At 42.8% G+C, this 20,363-nt stretch overlaps 1 protein-coding gene across 3 annotated transcripts in view; it reads left to right on the forward strand.

Moving 5' to 3' along the window:
* The window catches only part of SFSWAP (splicing factor SWAP), a 95,725-nt gene extending 76,214 nt beyond the window's left edge, over positions 1–19,511 (forward strand). For all 3 annotated transcript variants that reach the window (XM_033174979.1, XM_033174978.1, XM_033174980.1), the window contains 4 exons: positions 3,589–3,714; positions 14,667–14,834; positions 16,310–16,382; positions 19,141–19,511. In XM_033174979.1, coding sequence (XP_033030870.1) covers positions 3,589–3,714; positions 14,667–14,834; positions 16,310–16,382; positions 19,141–19,206 — 433 coding nt within the window. In that variant the 3' untranslated portion in view covers positions 19,207–19,511. The remainder of the gene's footprint in view (positions 1–3,588; positions 3,715–14,666; positions 14,835–16,309; positions 16,383–19,140) is intronic.
* The last annotated feature ends 852 nt before the right edge of the window (positions 19,512–20,363 follow it).

Here is a 20,363-nt window from a genome sequence, read left to right on the forward strand (position 1 = left end):
GACAGCAAATATGAATTCATTTCGGTAGAAATTTTTGTCCTGCCTTTATAGTGCAGAAGCGCCACTCAGGGCAGCTTACAACAATTTAAAATCAAAATGTCATAACAAGACAATAAAAGACATTTTAATACACATTAAGTATGCTAGCAAGGCAGCATTAAAAATGCAGCCAGTCCACAGATAAAAGCATAACCTTTATATAAAACAGAATATACTTAGCAGGCAAAAAGCCTGCTGGAATAAAAATGTCCCTGTCTTTCACCAGCTGGTAAAGTGAACCTTCCGCATTTCAGCATGGCAGGATACTTCACATTGACCAGCCTGTTGGTCCTGTTGTTGGATGGTCTTATTCATGTGCTGCAGATACATTACTTTGAGGGAAACCTCAGGTTTTCTTTCCTTATCAGCTTTCTAGACTCATTCCATCTTTTCCCTATTGGCTCATGCCCCAGTGGAGGATCTGTTTGCCTAACACATAGGAAAAATGATCACTTTGGGGTCCCTTTTGTTGAGATGAATCCAGCACCTGATCCTTGTGTTTGCTCGGTTGGCCTCACACATAAGCATAAAATGGATCTCAACATTACAGTGGTTTAGTAGCTGTGGAACAGTCTTGGAATACCTAATGCATGGTATCGTAGTTGAGAAAACTCACAGTTAATACAAATAAGGAAGATATTAATTATGAATATGTAAATGTTCTTTATTTTTGCTTACAAAGTTTGTTGAATGAGGTTGGCATTGTATGTCGAAGGGTGGGGGCAGAGATAAGATCATAAAAATAAATGGTTACACAGTGAGTGATTTAATTTTGCAGTTAGATTTTACACCTGAAAATCCTCAGGCCACTTGTTCACAAAGTCCCACCTACAGAAAGATACAACACTTGCTCTGGGGACCTATCCATCTCAGGCTGCTCCTGATAAATGGGTGTGGAGGATTGTCAGACTCCAAAGTTTGCATTTCAGTTGAGCCAGGAATTTCATTTCACATTAATTTTCTTTACGTACTTCAGTAATAGATTACTTGCTAAGCCACCTACTCTGTTTACCCAGCTAACAAACCCTGTATTGTAATTAGCAGAGAGGCATGATTAAAGGATTACTTTTAAGATTAGCTGATTGGCATAGGTAAAGTTAACATGCTTATTGTCTCAGTTTCAAAGAATCAAGGAGGCTAGGGCGCAAAATGGTTTCCCTTTGTTAAAATGGTGCAAATTTGTGTGCTGCACTGCTTCAAAATCCATTCATTTCCCTTGGAGGCAACATCTTTTCACACCAATGCTGCTCCTTAAGATGTAGGATTATATGCCAAATCTTTCCAACATAATAGAACTTTAAACAGACCTTGTTTAGCAACACAAATGAAAGGGAAGGCCTTATTAATATTTTACACTTATCAAATAATATCCTTAGGTTTTATCATGTTAAAATAAGGCTTTTATTCAAGCTAGTAAATGCAGCTCTCCTCTACTTAATTCTGTGGGTGGGTTGGGAAAGCACCATAGTCAAAGCTGAGTTTATTTTTAGAGAGAGAGAGTTTTTTCTTTTAAAAAAAATGTTTAGGGGTACTCTCATTTTGACTCAAGAAAATCACCATTTTATAGTTCAAATTAGGAACAATTAATACAGTAAATGGACAAAAGTACAAAGATTCACAAAATATTTACGGGTATGCGTACCCCCAGAAAAAAGCAGAACCACTTGAAATTAAAGAACCTGACACAGCTGCTTACGAAATAGTTAAGTCAGTGGTGGCCAAACTCGGCCCTCCAGCTGTTTTGGGACTACAACTCCCATCATCCCTAGCTAACAGGACCAGTGGTCAGGGATAATGGGAAATGTAGTCCCAAAAAGCTCACTGGAAGGACAGATCCTGAAGCTGAGGCTCCAATACTTTGGCCACCTTATGAGAAGAGAAGACTCCCTGGAAAAGACCCTGATGTTGGGAAAGATGGAGGGCACAAGGAGAAGAGGACAACTGAGGACGAGATGGTTGGACAGTGTTCTCAAAGCTACCAACATGAGCTTAACCAAACTGTGGGAGGCAGTGGAAGACAGGAGTGCCTGGCATGCTCTGGTCCATGGGGTCACAAAGAATCGGTAACGACTAAACAACAACAACAGTCCCAAAACAGCTGGAGGGACGAGTTTGGCGAAGCGAATAGCTTCCTTATTTGTCTGAGCCCTTGTAGGCTGAAACAGTTGTAATCACTCTTCCCTTAAAAATTCAGCTGCAGTTGTGGGATCTGAGCCATTTCAGTGACCCTCCTTAACTTCCCATAGCAGCCCATTTATTTCTGTTATTAGGAAGGTGAAGTGTGTGCATCCATATCACATCCCAGAATCCGCAGGGATATAGAGCACGGAGCCATGGCTGACCAGCCCATCATTGGGAGCAGCATCTGAGTGCAGGAGCTCTTAGGCAGCTTCATTAGTGCAAAGATATGACTGCTGAACCCCTTTAGAGGAAAATCCTGCTAAAGCATCAAGGTGTCTGACTGATCTCCAGCTTCTTCAGTCTTGGTTTTTATCCCTCTTTACTAGTATCACTATCACCGTCCTTCTGTGAAAGATGAGGGATAAGATCAGATTTCCAAGGGAAACTGCAGTCACTCTGCAGTGCAGTACATAGCAGCTCCCCCCCCCCAAAAAAAAAAATTCTTAGCACCTCTAGGTTAGGACTACAAACCATGTCTGAAAATCTGGAGTGCTGCTGCCAGTCAGGGTAGGCAGTCTTGAGCTAGATGGACCAGTGGTTTGATTCAGTATAAGGCAACTACCTTTGCTCACCTGCTTAACATATCAAATCACTACTTCTAAATCTTAAAATGCATATGGCATTGGAGTCAAATAATTGGGAACTCAGAACGTGTGGGGTGTGTGTGGAAGAAGGACCCTTAGGAAGCTGTATCTCCAGTGAACAATATGTTGTCATTGAATTGTAGAGTTGTAACCCCCTGCAATGCAGGAATATTCAGCTGGCCCATACAGGTATCCGAACCCATGATGACCTTGGCATTATCAGCACCACACTCTAACCAACTGAGCCAACTATCTGCTGGTTCTTTAATATACGTATATATATTTGTGGTGTAACAGGATGTACATATTGTAATGAGATTTAAAGATAATGTACGCCTACTGAAATCAGGTGGGATGCGGGTCATGCTTTGGGTTAAACCACAGAGCCTAGGGCTTGCTGATTGGAAGGTTGGCGGTTCGAATCTCCGCGACGGGGTGACCTCCCGTTGCTTGGTCCCAGCTCTTGCCCACCTAGCAGTTCGAAAGCACGTCAAAGTGCAAGTAGATAAATAGGTACCGCTCTGACGGGAAGGTAAACGGCGTTTCCATGCGCTGCTCTGGTTCGCCAGAAGCAGCTTTGTCATGCTGGCCACATGACTCAGAAGCTGTACACCGGCTCCCTCGGCCAGTAAAGCGAGATGAGCGCCGCAACCCCAGAGTCGTCTGCGACTGGACCTAATGGTCAGGGGTACCTTTACCTTTTACTGAAATCAGGTAATGAAATTAAGGCCCATCCCTTCCCATTCTGGATTTTTAACATTTTCCTCCTCTGCCTCCTGTTCAGGTCTCGCTCAAGATCACCCAGGAGAAGAGCTCACACACCTGAAAGGCGGAGGGAGGAGAGGAGCGTCCCAACTGCATATCGTGTCAGCAACAGTCCAGGAATGAGTAGGCGGCGCACACGTTCCAGGTATGAGGCTGTGTTTCATTTGAAGGTTTCCCTGGCTTTTTTGGCTTTTTACTTCTTTAAAATATTCCTATTCGCAAAGTGGCTTACAACATTGCTTGCTTGTTTGATATGCCGTCCTTCATCCAGCTATCACTGGGAGGTTTACAATATAAAAACACAAAGTTACATAACATAATGACAAACAAAACAGCAACACACACGGAGCTTAAAAGGCCATGGGTAGGTTAATTAGTCAAAAGGCCCAGGAGAAGAAGAATGTTTTTTCCTGGTATCTAAAGATACGGAATGAAGGCACCAGCTGAACCTCCCTGGGGGAAGGGTGTTGCTATCCTCCAGACCTGTCGTGCAGGGGGCACAAGAAGACAGGCCTTGTATGATGATTGCAATTACTTAAAATAACATGCAACTTTAAAAAAACAAATTAATGGAACAGCAGCCCCATTACAGAATTGTAGCTGTAACGTTCTAAAACAAGTTTGTTTTTCAAAATGTTAGAGGTTAATTTCCAGCTTGCATCCAGACTGGAAATGTTGGAAAGTATCGGGGGGGGGGGGGCATCACCATAAATAAAAAAATACAGTGTTTTCTTCCTTTCAAATGCACCTTCCTAATTTCAGAGTGGTTCCTTGTAACAAGGAACATCACAGCCTTCATAGTCTTTTCTGTGCAACAGAAGTAAAAAGTACTATCAGACTGGATGTACAGCATCCAACAGTTCCTTGGCAGAGTTGAACAGAAGAAAGGGCCTTACGTTTTTATATTCATCTTGGGCTTATCAACTTCCTGGTTACACAACTTATGCACTGGATCTATTGTAAAAGTAGTGTGTTGTTGAGAGTCCAACACTGTCTATGTATGTGGTGGAGTTGTAATTGGGGGGGGGGGTGTTTCCCCCTGAAGTTGCAGGCTGCCACTTTCCAAGCTGTTAATTTTTATATCTGTTGGGGACATCTGCCACTGACAGCTTAAAAGTCCTTTCCCTTTTATAGTTTTGCTAACTATGCTGTATTGTGACTGCATGATTTGCTCTGTGATCTCTGAAGGTAAATAAAAATCATTTTACCCTTTTCATCTTCCTCATTGTGCATAAAAGACCGATATGGAGGCAAGCAAAATGCATGCCACAAAGCTGATGGCTGGGGAGATAATGGGGATAATTAATAACGGCCAAACAATAAATCCTGCAGTGGTAATACACATGGCCATAGGAACACATAGCTATGGTTTCTTAATAACGCAGGAGCCTACCCATCCCAGTGTGCATTGGATTATCAGCTTTCTGGACAATGCCTGAGTATTTGTGGGTTGCCAGCAGTCTCTTCTTTTCTGGAAAGCTTTGAGTTGCAGAAATCACTTGTCAGTTAACTGGCAGCAAGCTGGAACAGACGGGATAAATATGTGTCTTATCTAAGACATAAATGTGTCATTCACAGAATATCCACAATTTGAGCATAATGCCAGCAAATTTTCTTAGACATTAAAAACAAATAGAAGTTAGACTTGAGTGCGTTCTCTTCATGCTAGGTTGTCAACAAACCCCAGCATGAACAGTTTTGTACTCTGGGAGAGGGTAAGCCTTTGGGTAATATGTGAACTGGCACAATACCTGTGCCATAGATCTCCCAGAACCCTCCATTTTTAATAGTCTCTTTCTTCAATAGAGATTGGATATCCTGTTAGAGATTCAACTGGGTACTGTATTGCATTATATTTGGCTTTCTATCCCGACAAAGGAGGAGAAGTGAAGGCACACATAGGCCCTAGATTGGCTTCCCTATTGTAAGAGTGCTAAATTTTTCATGCAAGAAAATGACACACCCCTCCCCAAATGCCTTTCCCCCTGTAATCTCTGAGAAATGCCATGGGTTTTTACAAGCAGGCATCCATGGTAAGCATATACTGCTGAAATCACATTCACCATAGAAACCGAATTAATATTTCCTTCCCTCAACCTTTTCTGCATATTGTGGACTAATTATCTGCATATTTCTTGTCTGTACTGCTAGTGCTTGGTTTGCTTTTCTCTGTTCATGTGACGTTCCATCTCAGCATGCAGTATATGATTCTTGAAAGTTGCTTCTGACATACTTGAGCATAGAAATCAACTTATTTTAAGTAGGCCTGTTTGGTTTCTGTGATTGTTGCCTGTTTCCCCTCCTTCTCCCCTGCCCAAATCACACACAAAGGGTATGGAAGCCTAGCTTTAAAAAGGTGATGATCTTACGTTAATATATTTTGAAGTTAAGTTTTTTTTAATTAGAGCCAATGATGGCTAAAAAAATAAACTACATTGAGGCTTTGGGGGTTGGGGGTCTTTGTCTCACCTGGATTGAGCTTCAGTTTCTTGGCTCTCATCCAGTCCATTACTGAGGCAAGACAATGGTCCAGCATGTCCACTGCCTCACCTGCAGATACAAAGGAGAAGAGCTGTATGTTGTCAGCATATTGCTGACAACATACTCCAAACCTCTGGATAATCCCACTCAGTGTTTTCATGTAGATGTTTATAAGCAAGAGGGGATAAAATTGAACCCCGAGAAACCCCACATTGACAGCTTCACGGGGCTGGAGAACACTCCCAAAGCAATCCCGTCTGGAAACATTCATCCAACTAGGACCAGAACTACCGCAAAGTGGTGCTACCAACCCCTAACTGACAGCTGCTTCAGAAGGGCACCGTGGTTGATGGTATCAAAAGCCGCTGAGAGGTCGAAGGGAATGCTGTGTTCTTTCCTGCGGCTTATATATACTTTTTGCTTTCCCAATGAGATGTGAGCTGGGTAGCGCAAGCATTATTATTAATTAGCCACTTGGCCTCCCAATGTACTTGCTTCTGTGTACATCTTGGTTGGTGAACTTTTGACAAATTCATGGAGGATAAGGCTTTAACAGTGGCTACCCGTCATAATGGTGTTTTCTCTAGCTCCAGTATCAGAGGCAGTATTATTTATTTAAAGGCATTTACAAGCCTCTTAATATTTAATATCTCTTTAAGTGGTATACAAAAATACAAGCATTTGAACAGAAAAAAGATTAGAAAACAGAAATCAAGTAATAAAACAGTCTAGTCTTAAGAGTCTGCAAAAGACTAGGCAACATACCCTACCAATCAAGTGAGGCAACTGCTGGATGATGCTTCATTTACAGTAGAAGGAAGATCATTCCAGTGCAGGGCATTGGCTGAAAATCCTTGTTTTTGAGTTCCCACCCTATGATGTTCTGTGGTGCCACAAGTAAAATTTATTCATAAAATCTCTTCCACGTCTATCCAAAGGAAGGTGGGCCTTCAGGTGACCTATTTCTGAGTTTATGGTTTTAAATGATAGCAACGAGACCTTGAGCACAGCCCAGTAGCTCATCAGTAGCAAGTGCACTTCCTTCACCATAAGTGCAACTTGTTCATCTCCAGATTCTACGTTTAGTATGGCGCAGCTTTCTGCACCAGCTGCAAGTTTCCAAACCAGTCCCAAACAAAGCTTCACATAGAGTGCATTACAGAAGTCCAGTTGTGATGTTCCGAAGGCTTGGACCATATCTACACCTTATATTTAAAGCACTATACTTTGTGAACAGTCATGGCTTCCCCCAAAGGATCCTGGTAAGTGTAGTTTGTAAGGAGAGTTGTTAGGAGACTCCTGCCCCGCTCCCAGAGCTACAGTAGGCATGGCCAAATTTGGCCCTCCAGCTGTTTTGGACTACAACTCCCATCATCCCTAGCTAACACAGGACCAGTGGTCAGGGATGATGGGAATTGTAGTCCCAAAACAGCTGGAGGGCCAAATTTGGCCATGCCTGAGCTTGAGTATCCAGAGTTCCCTGGGAAGAGGCATTGATTTTTAAACCACTCTGGGAATTGCAGCTCTGTGATGGGATTCAGGGTCTCCTCACTGTCAGCACCTTTGAAAATGACATTTTCCTGGAAGCCATAACTGTTAAAGTAGCTTATTAGTGCTTTAATGGTAAGATGTGGGTGTGACTTTCAGAAAATCCAGAGGCTTATGCAAACTTGCTTATCTAGCTTGTTCCTTGAACTATTCTGTTCTCCAACAGCAGCTACTGGGGTGGCTCAGAAAGAAATGCGCAGGAGGTGGTATGCTCACTCTATGGATAGCTCTGACTTTTCAGAATGAAGGTGATCCTTCGGTTAGCAAGTGCCTTTTAAAACAGTTCATTAGTTGGGATTTTAATAGGGGGGACAATTCCATGGAGACGGTTCCTTTCATCTGCCGCAAATACATTTAGAAAATGACACTTCGCAGTTTTTTGCAGGCCACGTAAAAGCAATCAACCTCACACAGTTGCCTCAAGTGTATAGCTTGTAAAAAGTTAGAGCAAGGCACCTTGGCTGCCACAGCTAAGGTTAATACTTGGGGTTGTTCATTATACTTGTTAAAGAAAATGGAAAGCACAACACAGCAGCAAGAGAAATGTAAATGTGTTGAGTTACAGCTTAGAAGGTTGAACTGGTAATCTTAATTAAAAGAAATTTGATGCTGGGAAGTTGTTAGGTTGTTCAGGTGGCCTGTAAAAAGTCTATGCAGCTGGTCTGTGTTGGGCACCTGGGCAAGTGTTGGAAAACCAACAGAAGAAACTGCAGTTGCCAGCCACAAGATTCAAGCTTTTCTCCCCCTTATCGGTGCAGATGCCATTTTTCAGACAGCCTGCTTATAATCTTGCGTGTGGTGGCAGCTGTACACAATCAGCCGGCTGTGTAAGAAGCTGTCACAGCAGGATTGCTAAAGCAGCTCTAATATGGTTGCATTGTGTGCTGTCAGCCTGCAGAGTTTCTGGTGTATGAGTTCCTGTTTAGTTTTATTTAGAGCATCATTATGCATGTTCCGCTTCTCCAGCAAGGAGTGTTGACGCTCCTGGCTCCCAGGACAGGTTCTTCAGCTTCTCTTTAAGAGAGCACAAGTGAATTATGCTCTTCCCCCTCAGGTCCAGGTTCACATTGTGAACTCTTGTATTAGGTCATGTATGTAGCCCAGTATTGCGTGCTCTGACTGGCAGCAGCTCCCCAGAATGTCAGATAGAGACTTCTGATGACTACACTCCCTGCTGAAATAAAAGGGGCATCTGGTTGGCCGCTGTGAAAACAGGATGCTGAACTAGATGGGCCGTTGTCCTGATCCAGCAAGCTATTCTTATGTTATTATCTCTGTTGGCATTCCACCAGCTTTTGAGGATGTGCCTGTTTACACAGGCATCTCTTGAATCAATCATAATAATAAAATTTTATTTATACCCTGCCCTCCCCTGCTCAGGGTGGCTAACACCAGATAGATAATACATTAAAAACACAAAATCAAACAATTGATTAAAACATACTGTAGCTCAAAATCACAGTAAAATCAGAATAAAATAAAATGGCCAACCCACGAATCACAGCCATGAAGGTAGGAATATTAAATATTTGCCAGGCCCGGTCACCCATGCTGGTCCCATATGGGCTGATAGAAAGGGCCAAGAGGGCCACTTACATACAGGGTTTCATGGAAAGAAGGACCAAATGCCTAGCAGAATAGCTCCATCTTTCAGGCCCTGCGGAAAGATGTCAAATCCTGCAGTGTCCTATTGACCTGAGTGTCCTATTTTTATTTCTGTGCTGTTTTTAATGGGATTGGTTTTTTGAAAAGTATTTTAATATGGCTGTTAATTCTAATCTTTTGAGTGGAATTAGAACAATAGAATCATAGAATTACAGATTTGGAAGGGGGTGATCTGAGGGTCATCTAGTCCAACTTCTCACAATGCAGGAATCTCCAATGAAGGAGAGTTCACAACCCCCCAAGGGAGTCCGTTCCACTGTTGAACAGCTCTTACTGTCAGAAAGTTCTTGCTGATTTTTTTTAATATTTAACTATGGATGGTTATATTTAAACTTCGCACAGTTGGTTTTTATGCTGGGGAAGTGATGTAACTCAATAGTAGATCATCTCATTTGCATGCAGTTCCAGGTTCTATCCCCAGCATCTGCAGGTAGGGCTGGGAGAGTACTCCTGCCTGGAACCCTGAAGAGCCACTTCTGGGCAGTGTAGACGATACCAGTTCCTCCAGCGGTATGACTCATTTATAAGGCAGCTTTCTGTGTTCCTGCTTTTTAAACCTCTTAGAAGCCTATTTTGGCATTTAAGTGCTTTATTAATTGAAGTGGTGGTGGTGCCAAGGAGGTTGAACTTCAGGCCTCCTGCAGCCATGGTCCCACCCATAAACACTTGAGCTTTTAGCTGTGCTACTACTTGTGGTAGCATGACATCGAAAGGGTACTTGAAATTCAGGTGCAGTATCTAAACAGAGGTCCCCAAACTTAGTTGGCCTACTGCCCCCCTTTTAGAAAAAAAAATTTACTCTGCGCCCCCTGGAAATCTACCTTCTTTAAGCAAACAAACAGAAAGATGAAGTGACAAATTGGCATTCTTTTATGTATCTGTATTTCTACCTATGCACGGATGGTTTTTCAAAGCTGGATGAGGAGGGGGACTAGGCCCCATGGGGTGGACCCAAGTGAAGCTTGCTGGCTCAGTCCGATCCTCCCCAGGCACAGGGCCAGCACCGCAACCTACCTGCCATTGGCCAAATAGTCAGGCAAGCTGCGGTCCACTTCCTGGGCATGGGTGAAGACTAAAAGGGTTCACCCAAGCATGGGAAAACCCCTCACCTCCAGCACGACTGCTGGATCCAGGGGAGGTGTTGCCGCCGTCTCACAATGGTGCTCGACCTGGTGGTAAGCATCGTTATACAACAGATGAAACATGTACGAATGGTTTTTCAAAAACCTCTTCTTTCTCTATGTTTCCACCACCCCCTTATTTCTATTCAATGTCCCCCAATTGCACCTAAGGCTACTACTGCCTCCCTTGGGTTCCAGCATGCCCATGGGGCAGTATCGCCCATTTTGGGAAACATTGATCTAGAAGTCATCCCTACTTTGTTGCCTACCAGTAGTGCAGAATACTGGGTTGTCTTCTCTCTGTCCAGTAGGTGGCAGTCTCTTTTCCTAGAAGAAAGATACTCCCCTGGGAATTGCACTTCCTGGGCAGAGCTAGCCTTTCCCTTGCCTTATCAGGAAATGCATGCTGGTCTGCCCCTGAGTTGAATGTCCTGATGAAGCAATTGGGACAACTTCACCAAGAGTATGTGGCACGAGTCATCCCTTGGAGACAGACACTATCATGGAAGTTGTATGCTACAGGGCTGGTAGCTGTCTCAGCCCTGTGATAGATTGTGATAGAGTACTTTGTTTTGTCCTTTTGTTAAATCTACAATAAAAAGGGTTTTATGTGACCATAAAACTTCTGCCTCCTATGCTAGCAATTTTCACTTATGTCTGCCAGTTACATTACCAATTCAAAACAACCTCATGCTGACTGCTGCAGCGAGATGGTTTGAATTAGTGTTTTTATATTCCCATGCGAAATGTTGTTTTGTTTTGAAGCTTTTTATAAGAATAACCCTGTGTTTCTTGGATTTAAGAGGCCATCTTTTGTGAAAACACAGTGTGCACAACTGTGTAACAAAGCTGCAAAGTCTGCATGTTGGCCATATTGTCTAGGTGTGGGGGCTCCACAAAATGGGCTGTGCCATGGGCACAGATGGTGCCTTCATAGATTAGGTGTCTGACAACCAAAGAAAACAGTTGCCCTGGTGAAGATTCCACCCAGTTCCAGGTACATATATTTTATCTGCCTGGGTCTTTTCATTACATTATTGAATTAGAACTTCGATTAAGATCTTGCTTTCTTATTTGACAGCATTTATATACAGCTCAATAACAGTGTTCTCTGGGTGGCAACTGTGCACTGGTGTGTTAGTTTTATTATTTTATATTCATTGTTTTTATTATTTTATATTCATTGTTCATAACTCATTGATCATAAGCCACTCTGGAAGCATGTCAAACTGAAAAGCCATGGTGTTTACACTTGCTGAATTTATCCTTCTTTCCATTGCTTCATAAGCGTGCATAGCACTTTACAATATGCAGTGGAAGGGTCTCTACCCCAAGGAGCTTACAATCTCAAATTTAGCCCAGAGGAGACCAGAGAAAGGGAGGAAAGGACTAAACAGGAAAGCGATTTGCAGTTGTTTCAGTTTTATGTACTTAGGCTCAGTTCACACTGGGTTACAGTAGGACATAGATCAGGGGTCAGCAAACTTTTTCAGCAGGGGGCTGGTCCACTGTTCCTCAGACCTTGTGGGGGGGGCGGATATATTTTGGAAAAAAATATGAGTGAATTCCTATGCCCCACAAACAACCCAGAGATGCATTTTAAATAAAAGGACACATTCTGCTCATGTAAAAACACCAGGCAGGCCCCACAAATTACCCAGAGATGCATTTTAAATAAAAGGACACATTCTCCTCATGTAAAAACACGCTGATTCATGGACCATCCACAGGCCAGATTTAGAAGGCGATTGGGCCTGATCCGGCCCCCGAGCTTTAGTTTGCCTACCTATGACATAGATCTTCAAGCAGAGGGTTAGGATGTGCAGGAATGTCAGCCAGAGGACAGCTGAGCCGGAAGAATTAACAGGGGCTGCAAGAATCAAGAAATGCATTGGCTGGCTTGACAGTTTTCCCCACATTTTGATTTTTGCATAGCATACATTTGCACATGCACACCATGATTCGCAATATATTGCCAGGTCAAACATTATGAAACCGCAATCACCTTCAAACCGGTTTTGGACGGTATATCAATATTTTGCCCAGCCCTAGCTTCTGCAGCTTTGTAGACTTCCTGGAAGGGATCTGTGCTGGGACCAGAATGCGCAAATATGAGCTGTGCCCACTTCTGACAGTCTCGCATATTCTGATGAGCTATAAGGAAAGAGGGTGTGTGTCAGAGGGTGGAAAGGGATTTGTAGCTGGCTCTGTTCTCATCACGGGAGTGGAACAGAATGGCTGTTAATACCTGTAGGAATACAACAGCAGGTGAAAGAAAGTAGAAGGTGAGAAGGAAATGATTGAAATGTGTGGGAAGAGAAAGTGCAGTAAGGTGTCAGCAGAGAGAGAAAGGCAACAGGCTGACAGCTGGAGCATAGAGAATTGTGAAAGAAGGCAAGAATGGCAACAGAAGGGACTGAGAGAATGCAAGAAGGAGGCAAAGAGAAGGCAGAAGGTGAGAACAGGTGACAGAGGCCAGAAAGTACAAGGAGGTAGGGAGGGGCAAAGTGAGAGAAAGAAAGGCAGTGGCAAAATAAATGGAAGGGAAGGGGAGATGCAGGAGGTTAGGGAAAGTTCATAGAATCATAGAGTTGGAAGGGACCCCAAGTATCATTTAGTCATTTAGTCCAACCCCCTTCAATGCAGGAATCCTGCCCTGGATGCGCTTGAATCACCAACCTTCTGGTTAACAGCCAAATTCACTGACCAAATTCACAGAATCCTGTTGGATGCCTCAGATTATTTTTTAAATAATAAAATACAAACATAATAATTATGACTTGCCCTCTTGCTCTGTTTCAAAGACAGGCTTCACTGAAAGGGGGGCAGAGAGAGGGAAGAACTTTTAAAGGTGTGTGAAATGTGGCAAGATGCTAGCGGATGAAAGTGATTGAAGCTGTTGAGGCATTTAGAAACAAAGCGTGCCAGTTTTCCAAACAAGCCACTTGAGGTATTTTTTTTCAGCGAAAGGACAACCAGTTTTTGAAGAGCAGGAAAACTTTGTCCCATCTATGACAGGAAGAGGAAGTGTTCTGATCCACTTTGTTCACAGATCTGCTCCAAATCTAATTTTAGTTTTGGCTATGTAAAAAAAAATGATTCAAAGAAAAATACTGAGACTTTGGTTGAGGTGCTATTTGGAAAATGTCCTTGACAGGTTTCTGACTGTTGCACCATTTTTTCAAATGAAGATCAAACAGTAAATTTTGCTTCTGTCAAAAGAAATGTTATTTCTCTCCCAAAAAAAAAAACTGTGAAGATTTATAGCAGATATGATCATGATTCACTGTGGGTGCACGAGTCACTAGAATTAAGCTTTGAGTTGCAGAAATAATTCCTTGAACTGTCTTGTTACACAAATGTAAAAGTGCATGTTCAACAGCTGACATTACTGAAGTTCTGGATTTTGATTAGTAAAGAGTACCCAGGAAGCTGCCATTCATCTGCTGCCATTTGCTACTACCGGTACCTAACTTTGTGATACTACCTACGGTATCTTTGTGAACAAGACTTCTCAACAGTGGTAACCGTAAAAACAAAGCAAAAAGCCCCAGAGTTTAGCTGTAGGAAATGAGATAGGAGTTAGCCTTTCTAATATTACCCCTTACTGGAATGAAATCTGGAGAACATAGCCAGACACCCCACTGAAATTGTGAGGGGGCGGGGTCTATTTATAAGTCACTGCTTCTTGATAAAGTATAAAAATCACTGGGTTTTTATTTAGGAGCAATGCTAAGGTAACACAATGTATATTGCTTTGTGAATTGCCATTTTAGGATCGATAAAGTGCATTCACACCAATAAGTATAAACCAAAAGTGAAAGTTTGAAAGTGGGTCCATCTTGAAGGTTGTGAGTCAGAGGTGGGTCTTCGGTGTGGTCCAGTTGAAGACCACTGCAATAGGGCATGGAAACCAGGGGGTTGTGCCATGTGGAGGCAGCAGGAGGGGATGGAGTTGCGGCTTTGGTTTCTGTGCTACAGTTTCTTTCGCCATCTGCAAAACCAAATATTTATAGATGGTTAGGTATGATCATTGCAATTTTCATTATATAAGTTAAAAGGGTAAATAATTATTCAGGGTCCAAACTAAAGTTATATTTTGTGGAGGGTTGTGGGTCTGATTATATTTTAATGTTAGCATTAAAAAAAGAGTTGTATTTGATGCAGAGAATGGGTGTCTGTTTCAGTGGAGCTGAAAAGACCTGGGAAATTACATTCTTTCTCTAGCTGATGGCACAGCTTTATATTAATCAATATATTATTTTCTCTCTTTTGTCCCCAGAAGTCCCCATGAAAAGAAGAAAAGGAGATCTCACTCCCACACCAAGTCCAAAGCGAGGTCTCATTCGCCATCCATCTCTCCAGGCAAACAATCTGCACATAAGAACTCCACCCATTCAGCCAGTGTCTCTCCTGTGGAGAGTAGGGGATCCAGCCAAGAACGTTCTGGGTAATGAGCCCTTTCTAAACTCTAGGCACTGGCACTTCCCTAGTGCAAAACACTGCAGCTAGACTGTTGATGGGAAATTTGAGGAACCAGGGCAGTGACTTGATCCTTTTTACTGCTTAGCAGGATAATACAGAAGGATTTACACACACAGCAAATGAGGCAGAATTGTATAATGGTCCAGCAGCAGGCGAGGAAACATAATTTGTGAAAGTTCTCCTGCATTTAAAGTTCCAGCAGCAGACCACTTCTTGCAAGTGGAAAGCCAGCACTTCTTCATGATGTGCCAGTTTTCTACTTGCAAGAATTTTTATTTTTTGTATGATAGCATTTAATTAAGGATTTTCTTCAGTCAGAAGTCAAATACAGCCATACCTTGGTTCTCTAACAGAATGCGTTCCGGGAGTCCTTCGACTTCCGAAAATCTTCGAAAACCAAGACGTGGCTTCCCATTGGCTGCAAGAGCGTGGAAGCCACGCCTGACATTTGGCTTCTGAAAATTGTTCGAAAACCAGAACACTGACTTCCGGTTTTTGATCGTTCGGGAGCCAAAACGTACGAGTTCCAAGCTGTTTGGCAACCAAGGTATGACTGTAGTTCACTTTACCAACCTCACGTGGTTGCATGTGTAGATCTAGCAATGTGTGATGCATACAATGGTTAAATGGTCTTTCAATTCACGAGCATATCTATACCTACTGTTTCCAAGCAGCTGCGGCTTCTCCTTGCATTAATTTTAGGAATGCATTGCTTCGCTTCTGTCCTGTGAATACAACCACCTCATTGGATTCATCGTGGTTTAATTGTGGCTTCCCTGTGTTCTCCATAGTGATGGGTTTTGTTTTGTTTTTCCCCTATTCTCCCGCTTTGAATGAGAGAGCACTGGATGCTGGGCTGGGGTGTTGTAAGTCACACCAATGAGCTGCTGCTGCTGCTGCTGAGAGAACTTGACATAACTCTCAAGTGCATGGGGGAAATGGTAGTCTCTGTCCTTTGGCTCTCTATCAGCCGTAACGTAGCACCAACTGCAGTCATAAACTGCTTATGAGAATCCACCAAGGATGAGAGAATCCACATAGCTCAGAACGGCTTCCATTTATCTAGATATGTTTTAAATCATGGCACCTCCATTTGATGATACCCAATTATGTTTAGCCTTACTTAAACCTTAACCTGACTACTCATAGGTACCCACATCAATTGTCTCATTAAACTTTACAAAAAGCCTAGACCAGTGTCATCAATACATTGCCACGGGGACAGGGAGGCGGTGGGATGACAGGCTTGTTAAGACTTTCTGCTGAATTCATGGCAGAGTTGAGATTTGAACTTAAAGCTCATTCTCTTAGCCAATACATTGCATTCACTTGGGGATTTTTTCATGCTCCTTGAAGTATCTGGATATATTATATCTGTGCATTAATTGTCTATTACTTGACTGTCTTGACTGAATGTCCCCCTTTTAAAAATTATTTTAGGGGAGTTTCTTTGGAAAAGGACGGCCAGATCTCTTCAGCAATTGTGTCGTCAGTGCAGAGTAAAATAACTCAGGTACTACTTGAAACGTTCCATTTAGTAATGATTACTAAATTGTCTCAATTTTGTAATGCTCACATTGCATTTTGTTTGAATTGCTGTTTTCAGTATTGAAAAGAGCACTGCAAATGGTATGTAATCAGCATATACTTCCAAATTTTAAACCTGTTTTGTTACGAAGCCGTAGTCTCTGGTATTGCTCCCTTGAATGACTCTTCCCATTCCCCTTTTCCTCCTCTTACACCTGGAATTCTCTCCTGACTGTATAGTGTCCTCTCCTCCCTTCCCTTCCCTTCCCTTCCCCTCCCCCACTTCAAACCTATCTGCAGACCCTTGCTTTCCCACAAATACCCTCCAACACTCACATGCCCAAACACACACACACACACACACTGTCTTTGCTGTAGCAAAGTCTTTGTAATGATCATCAGTTAAGGGTACCCAGCCCCACAGCCTCTTTCCCAAGGTTCTTGTGTCACTGTAAAAGTAAAGGTAAAGGGACCCCTGACCATTAGGTCCAGTTGCGGACAACTCGGGGATTGCGGTGCTCATCTCGCTTTACTGGCTGAGGGGGCCGGTGTACAGCTTCCGGGTCATGTGGCCAGCATGACTAAGCCGCTGGAGCGGTACCTATTTATCTACTTGCACTTTGACGTGCTTTCAAACTGCTAGGTGTCACTGTAGTTTTGACCAAAAAGCAAGGTAAGCTTGATCATCAGTGGCTTGGATCACAGGGAGGGGAGGAAAAGAGTGGATGGAGCCCCCCAACTGTGTCCCCCACATGCACCCCTTCTTCCCATATATGCTAGTGGCTCCCAGTCTCCGGCTTGGGAGAAGCAAACCACTGCACTTGGACAAAATTCTCTTTCCCCAACCATGGCAAATCCAGCTCTCCCTGGCACAGCTTGCTGCAACCCCTCCCTGTAAGTCCTTGCATCACACACACATTCTCTTCACAGACCGCCCCCCCCCTCCCGTTCATCATGGTCATAAGCATTTTGCTAGTTGTAGACTTACAGAATGTTTCTAATTCAAGCTGATGAGTACTTTGGAAATAATTATAATATGTTGTTAACTAGCACAGTGCAAGAACCACTGCGCTGTCAAAAGATACAATGAGGTTTGTTTACTGATCTGGGTGTAATAAGAGCACCCCCTACTTCGTTGTGGGTCACCACTTTAGCGCAGTGCCTTGAATCATCACATCTAGCCTTCGGCACACTAAGCAAAGTGCATAGAATGTGTTCAGTTTCCTTCACGCAATATAGTCAAGAAAATCATTCTGTGATCACCCTGTTCAGTTTCACTTGTCTTAAAAATGCATCTTTTTGTTTTGCTTATTGCAAATTTAATTTGACTCGGCAGGATAGCTCCTAAACGGATATTTGAATTTCTCTTAATATGTTAGTCTTGAGAAATTGTGTTTGGTGCTTTTAATAATTTGTGTCATTTTTCAAGAGTGCAATTATTGAACAAGCAGCGTTCTGCTTGCTGTTTTTGTTAGATGTGATCCTTTTATACTTAAATGGATAGAACTTGGTGGAGTTTTGATTAAGAGAATTAACTCCTCTAAAGGAGATGCAGCCCGATGCCGTAGAGCTTTGCGTAGCTTTCAAAGTCTCCCCACACTCCCTCTTGAAACCTATGAAGTTTAAAAGAGAAACCTGGGGAGACCTGCAGAGCCCTGTGAATACCTTGGCATGTGGGAGGCGGGGGGGGGGGGCCTTCAGTGTACGGCATATTTTCTCCTCTTACCCACCCGCCACCTGCTTGCTCATTTGTTCAGATATTTAAAGGGGCAGGTGGGAGAGAGCAGAAAGAGAAATTTGACCCACTAGCACGCCAATATTACCCATAGAGACAGATTCCTCGCCCCTGAAATAAACCATCATGCATACATGTCCTGCAGCCCATTTTTCTGCCTTCAGTAAAAGTGTGGCTCTTTCAAACCAAAGTAATTTAGACCTTTCAGACCATAGCAAGTGAGTAATTTAAGGCTGCCACAGTTCTCTGTTTACTCAAAAGATTACATTGCACTCTGGAATATCTCCTGCATAAAGTGCAAGTGGAGTTGCAGTTCAGTGCCTTTGGCTTCTTTAGAAATTTGTTTGAAAATGCTTCTCAGCATCCTGGAATAGCTCACTTTAGAGCAGATGTTTTAAGTCCTCCGCGTTTCACCTGTTGGCCTCAGGATTTAGAAACTGTCTTTGCCGAGAAATTCTGTATGCAAGTTCAGGCGTTGGGGGGTTAGCGGTCCCCTCTACTCAAGTCCCCAGCTTCCCTGTGTTGAGTGGGGAAGATCTGCAGGGGGCTGGTACTCATGTAGGATGTCTCGTGAATTGGGAGTCCTGCTGCTATATCCGGGTCTCCAGTCATGTGCCGTGTTCTGCTGGTGTTCAGGCAAACACAAGAACAAGCTACCAGCAGACCTTCCTGCTCAACACAGGGAAGACCTTTTCACAAATTCAGTTTTGTATGTTCAGGAAAATGCCTGGAACACCCTTTGTATTACTTTTTCTACATTGTGCCTTTTATCAATTGAGAAAATCTCTTTTTTTGTATGGTACATACAATTTCTGTCTCTGTATCAGAGGTAGCCAACATGTTACTCTCCAGATGTTCCTGGAGTCCAGCTCCCATCATCCCTGATGGTTGGTTGTGCTGGCTGGGGCTGATGGGAGCCACCACATTGACTTTTCCTGCTGTGTACAGTGTGAACAGCCTCAGCACAACTTTTCTGAAAAGCTCTCAATGTTTCCTGTATTCGTTGCAGGATCTTATGGCCAAGGTGAGGGCAATGCTCGCAGCTTCCAAAAACATCCCAACTAGTGCCTCCTGAGACCAGAAAGAGGGACTCTTCAGAATACCGTGTACAGAAGAAAACTTGGTTCCAGTGGTTCCCAACAGCAGAGTTCAAGGAGCTGAAATCCTTGTTGTGTACAGAAGATCTCATTGGAACTTCAACGATTTTTCCACGTCAAACTTCCTTTTGATAAAATAAGCCTTTGGGGGTTTTGTAAATTACGTTTTGACCAGTTCTTCAGTAAGAATCTTACCATGAGCAATGTCTGTATATTTGTAAATACAATGTTCCTGCGGATGTTAACACAAATTAAAATGCAGATAAACAATTTTTATTAGATACTTTCTGGAGAGTAGTTTTTCCCCTCCTCTTACTTGATTACTTTACAGGTAGGTAGCCGTGTTGGTCTGCCATAGTCAAAACAAAACAAAATAAAAAATTCCTTCCAGTAGCACCTTAGAGACCAACTAAGTTTGTTCTTGGTATGAGCTTTCGTGTGCATTGCACTTCTTCAGATACTTCGTGTGCATGCACACTTCTTCAGATACGTATCTGAAGAAGTGTGCGTGCACACAAAAGCTCATACCAAGAGCAAACTTAGTTGGTCTCTAAGGTGCTACTGGAAGGAATTTTTTATTTTGTTTTGTTTTGATTACTTTAGATCCACTTTTCAATCAGGGTTCTCCAAACCGGTGTGAACAAATGAGAAATTGCACCATAAAGCCATTTTTAAATGTGTAAAGGCAAAGGGGCATTGTTTATGAAGACCCTGCCCCAAAGGAAAACTCTTTAACTGTCTAGACAGGTGCCCATTTTATAGTATTGTATAGTACTCTAGTGAAGAGACTGTTCCAGAGTTTAAAGACCATATCTGGGGGAAGCTTGTTCTTAATTAGGCTGGGGACCACTAGGACAATAGTTCCACTCTAGAACAAGAATTGAGTTTCCTCAACTATACCAGATTCTGATTTAAAAGGGTTTTAAAGGTAAGCATCAGCGCTTTGAATTTAGCCTGGAAACTAGTCAGCAGCCAATGGAGTTCATATAAAATAGGCATGTTAATTCCCCTTCCAATATCAAAGGTGGACGGTCTGAATCTAGTTTTATTAGAGGAGTGAATTCAGTCTGCAATAAGAGTTATAATAACATGAATACAAAAAAATATAATTAATCCGACTTTGACAGTTAAAATA

The sequence above is a fragment of the Lacerta agilis genome, chromosome 17 (genome assembly GCF_009819535.1).
Source record: "Lacerta agilis isolate rLacAgi1 chromosome 17, rLacAgi1.pri, whole genome shotgun sequence".
Lineage (NCBI taxonomy): Eukaryota > Metazoa > Chordata > Lepidosauria > Squamata > Lacertidae > Lacerta > Lacerta agilis.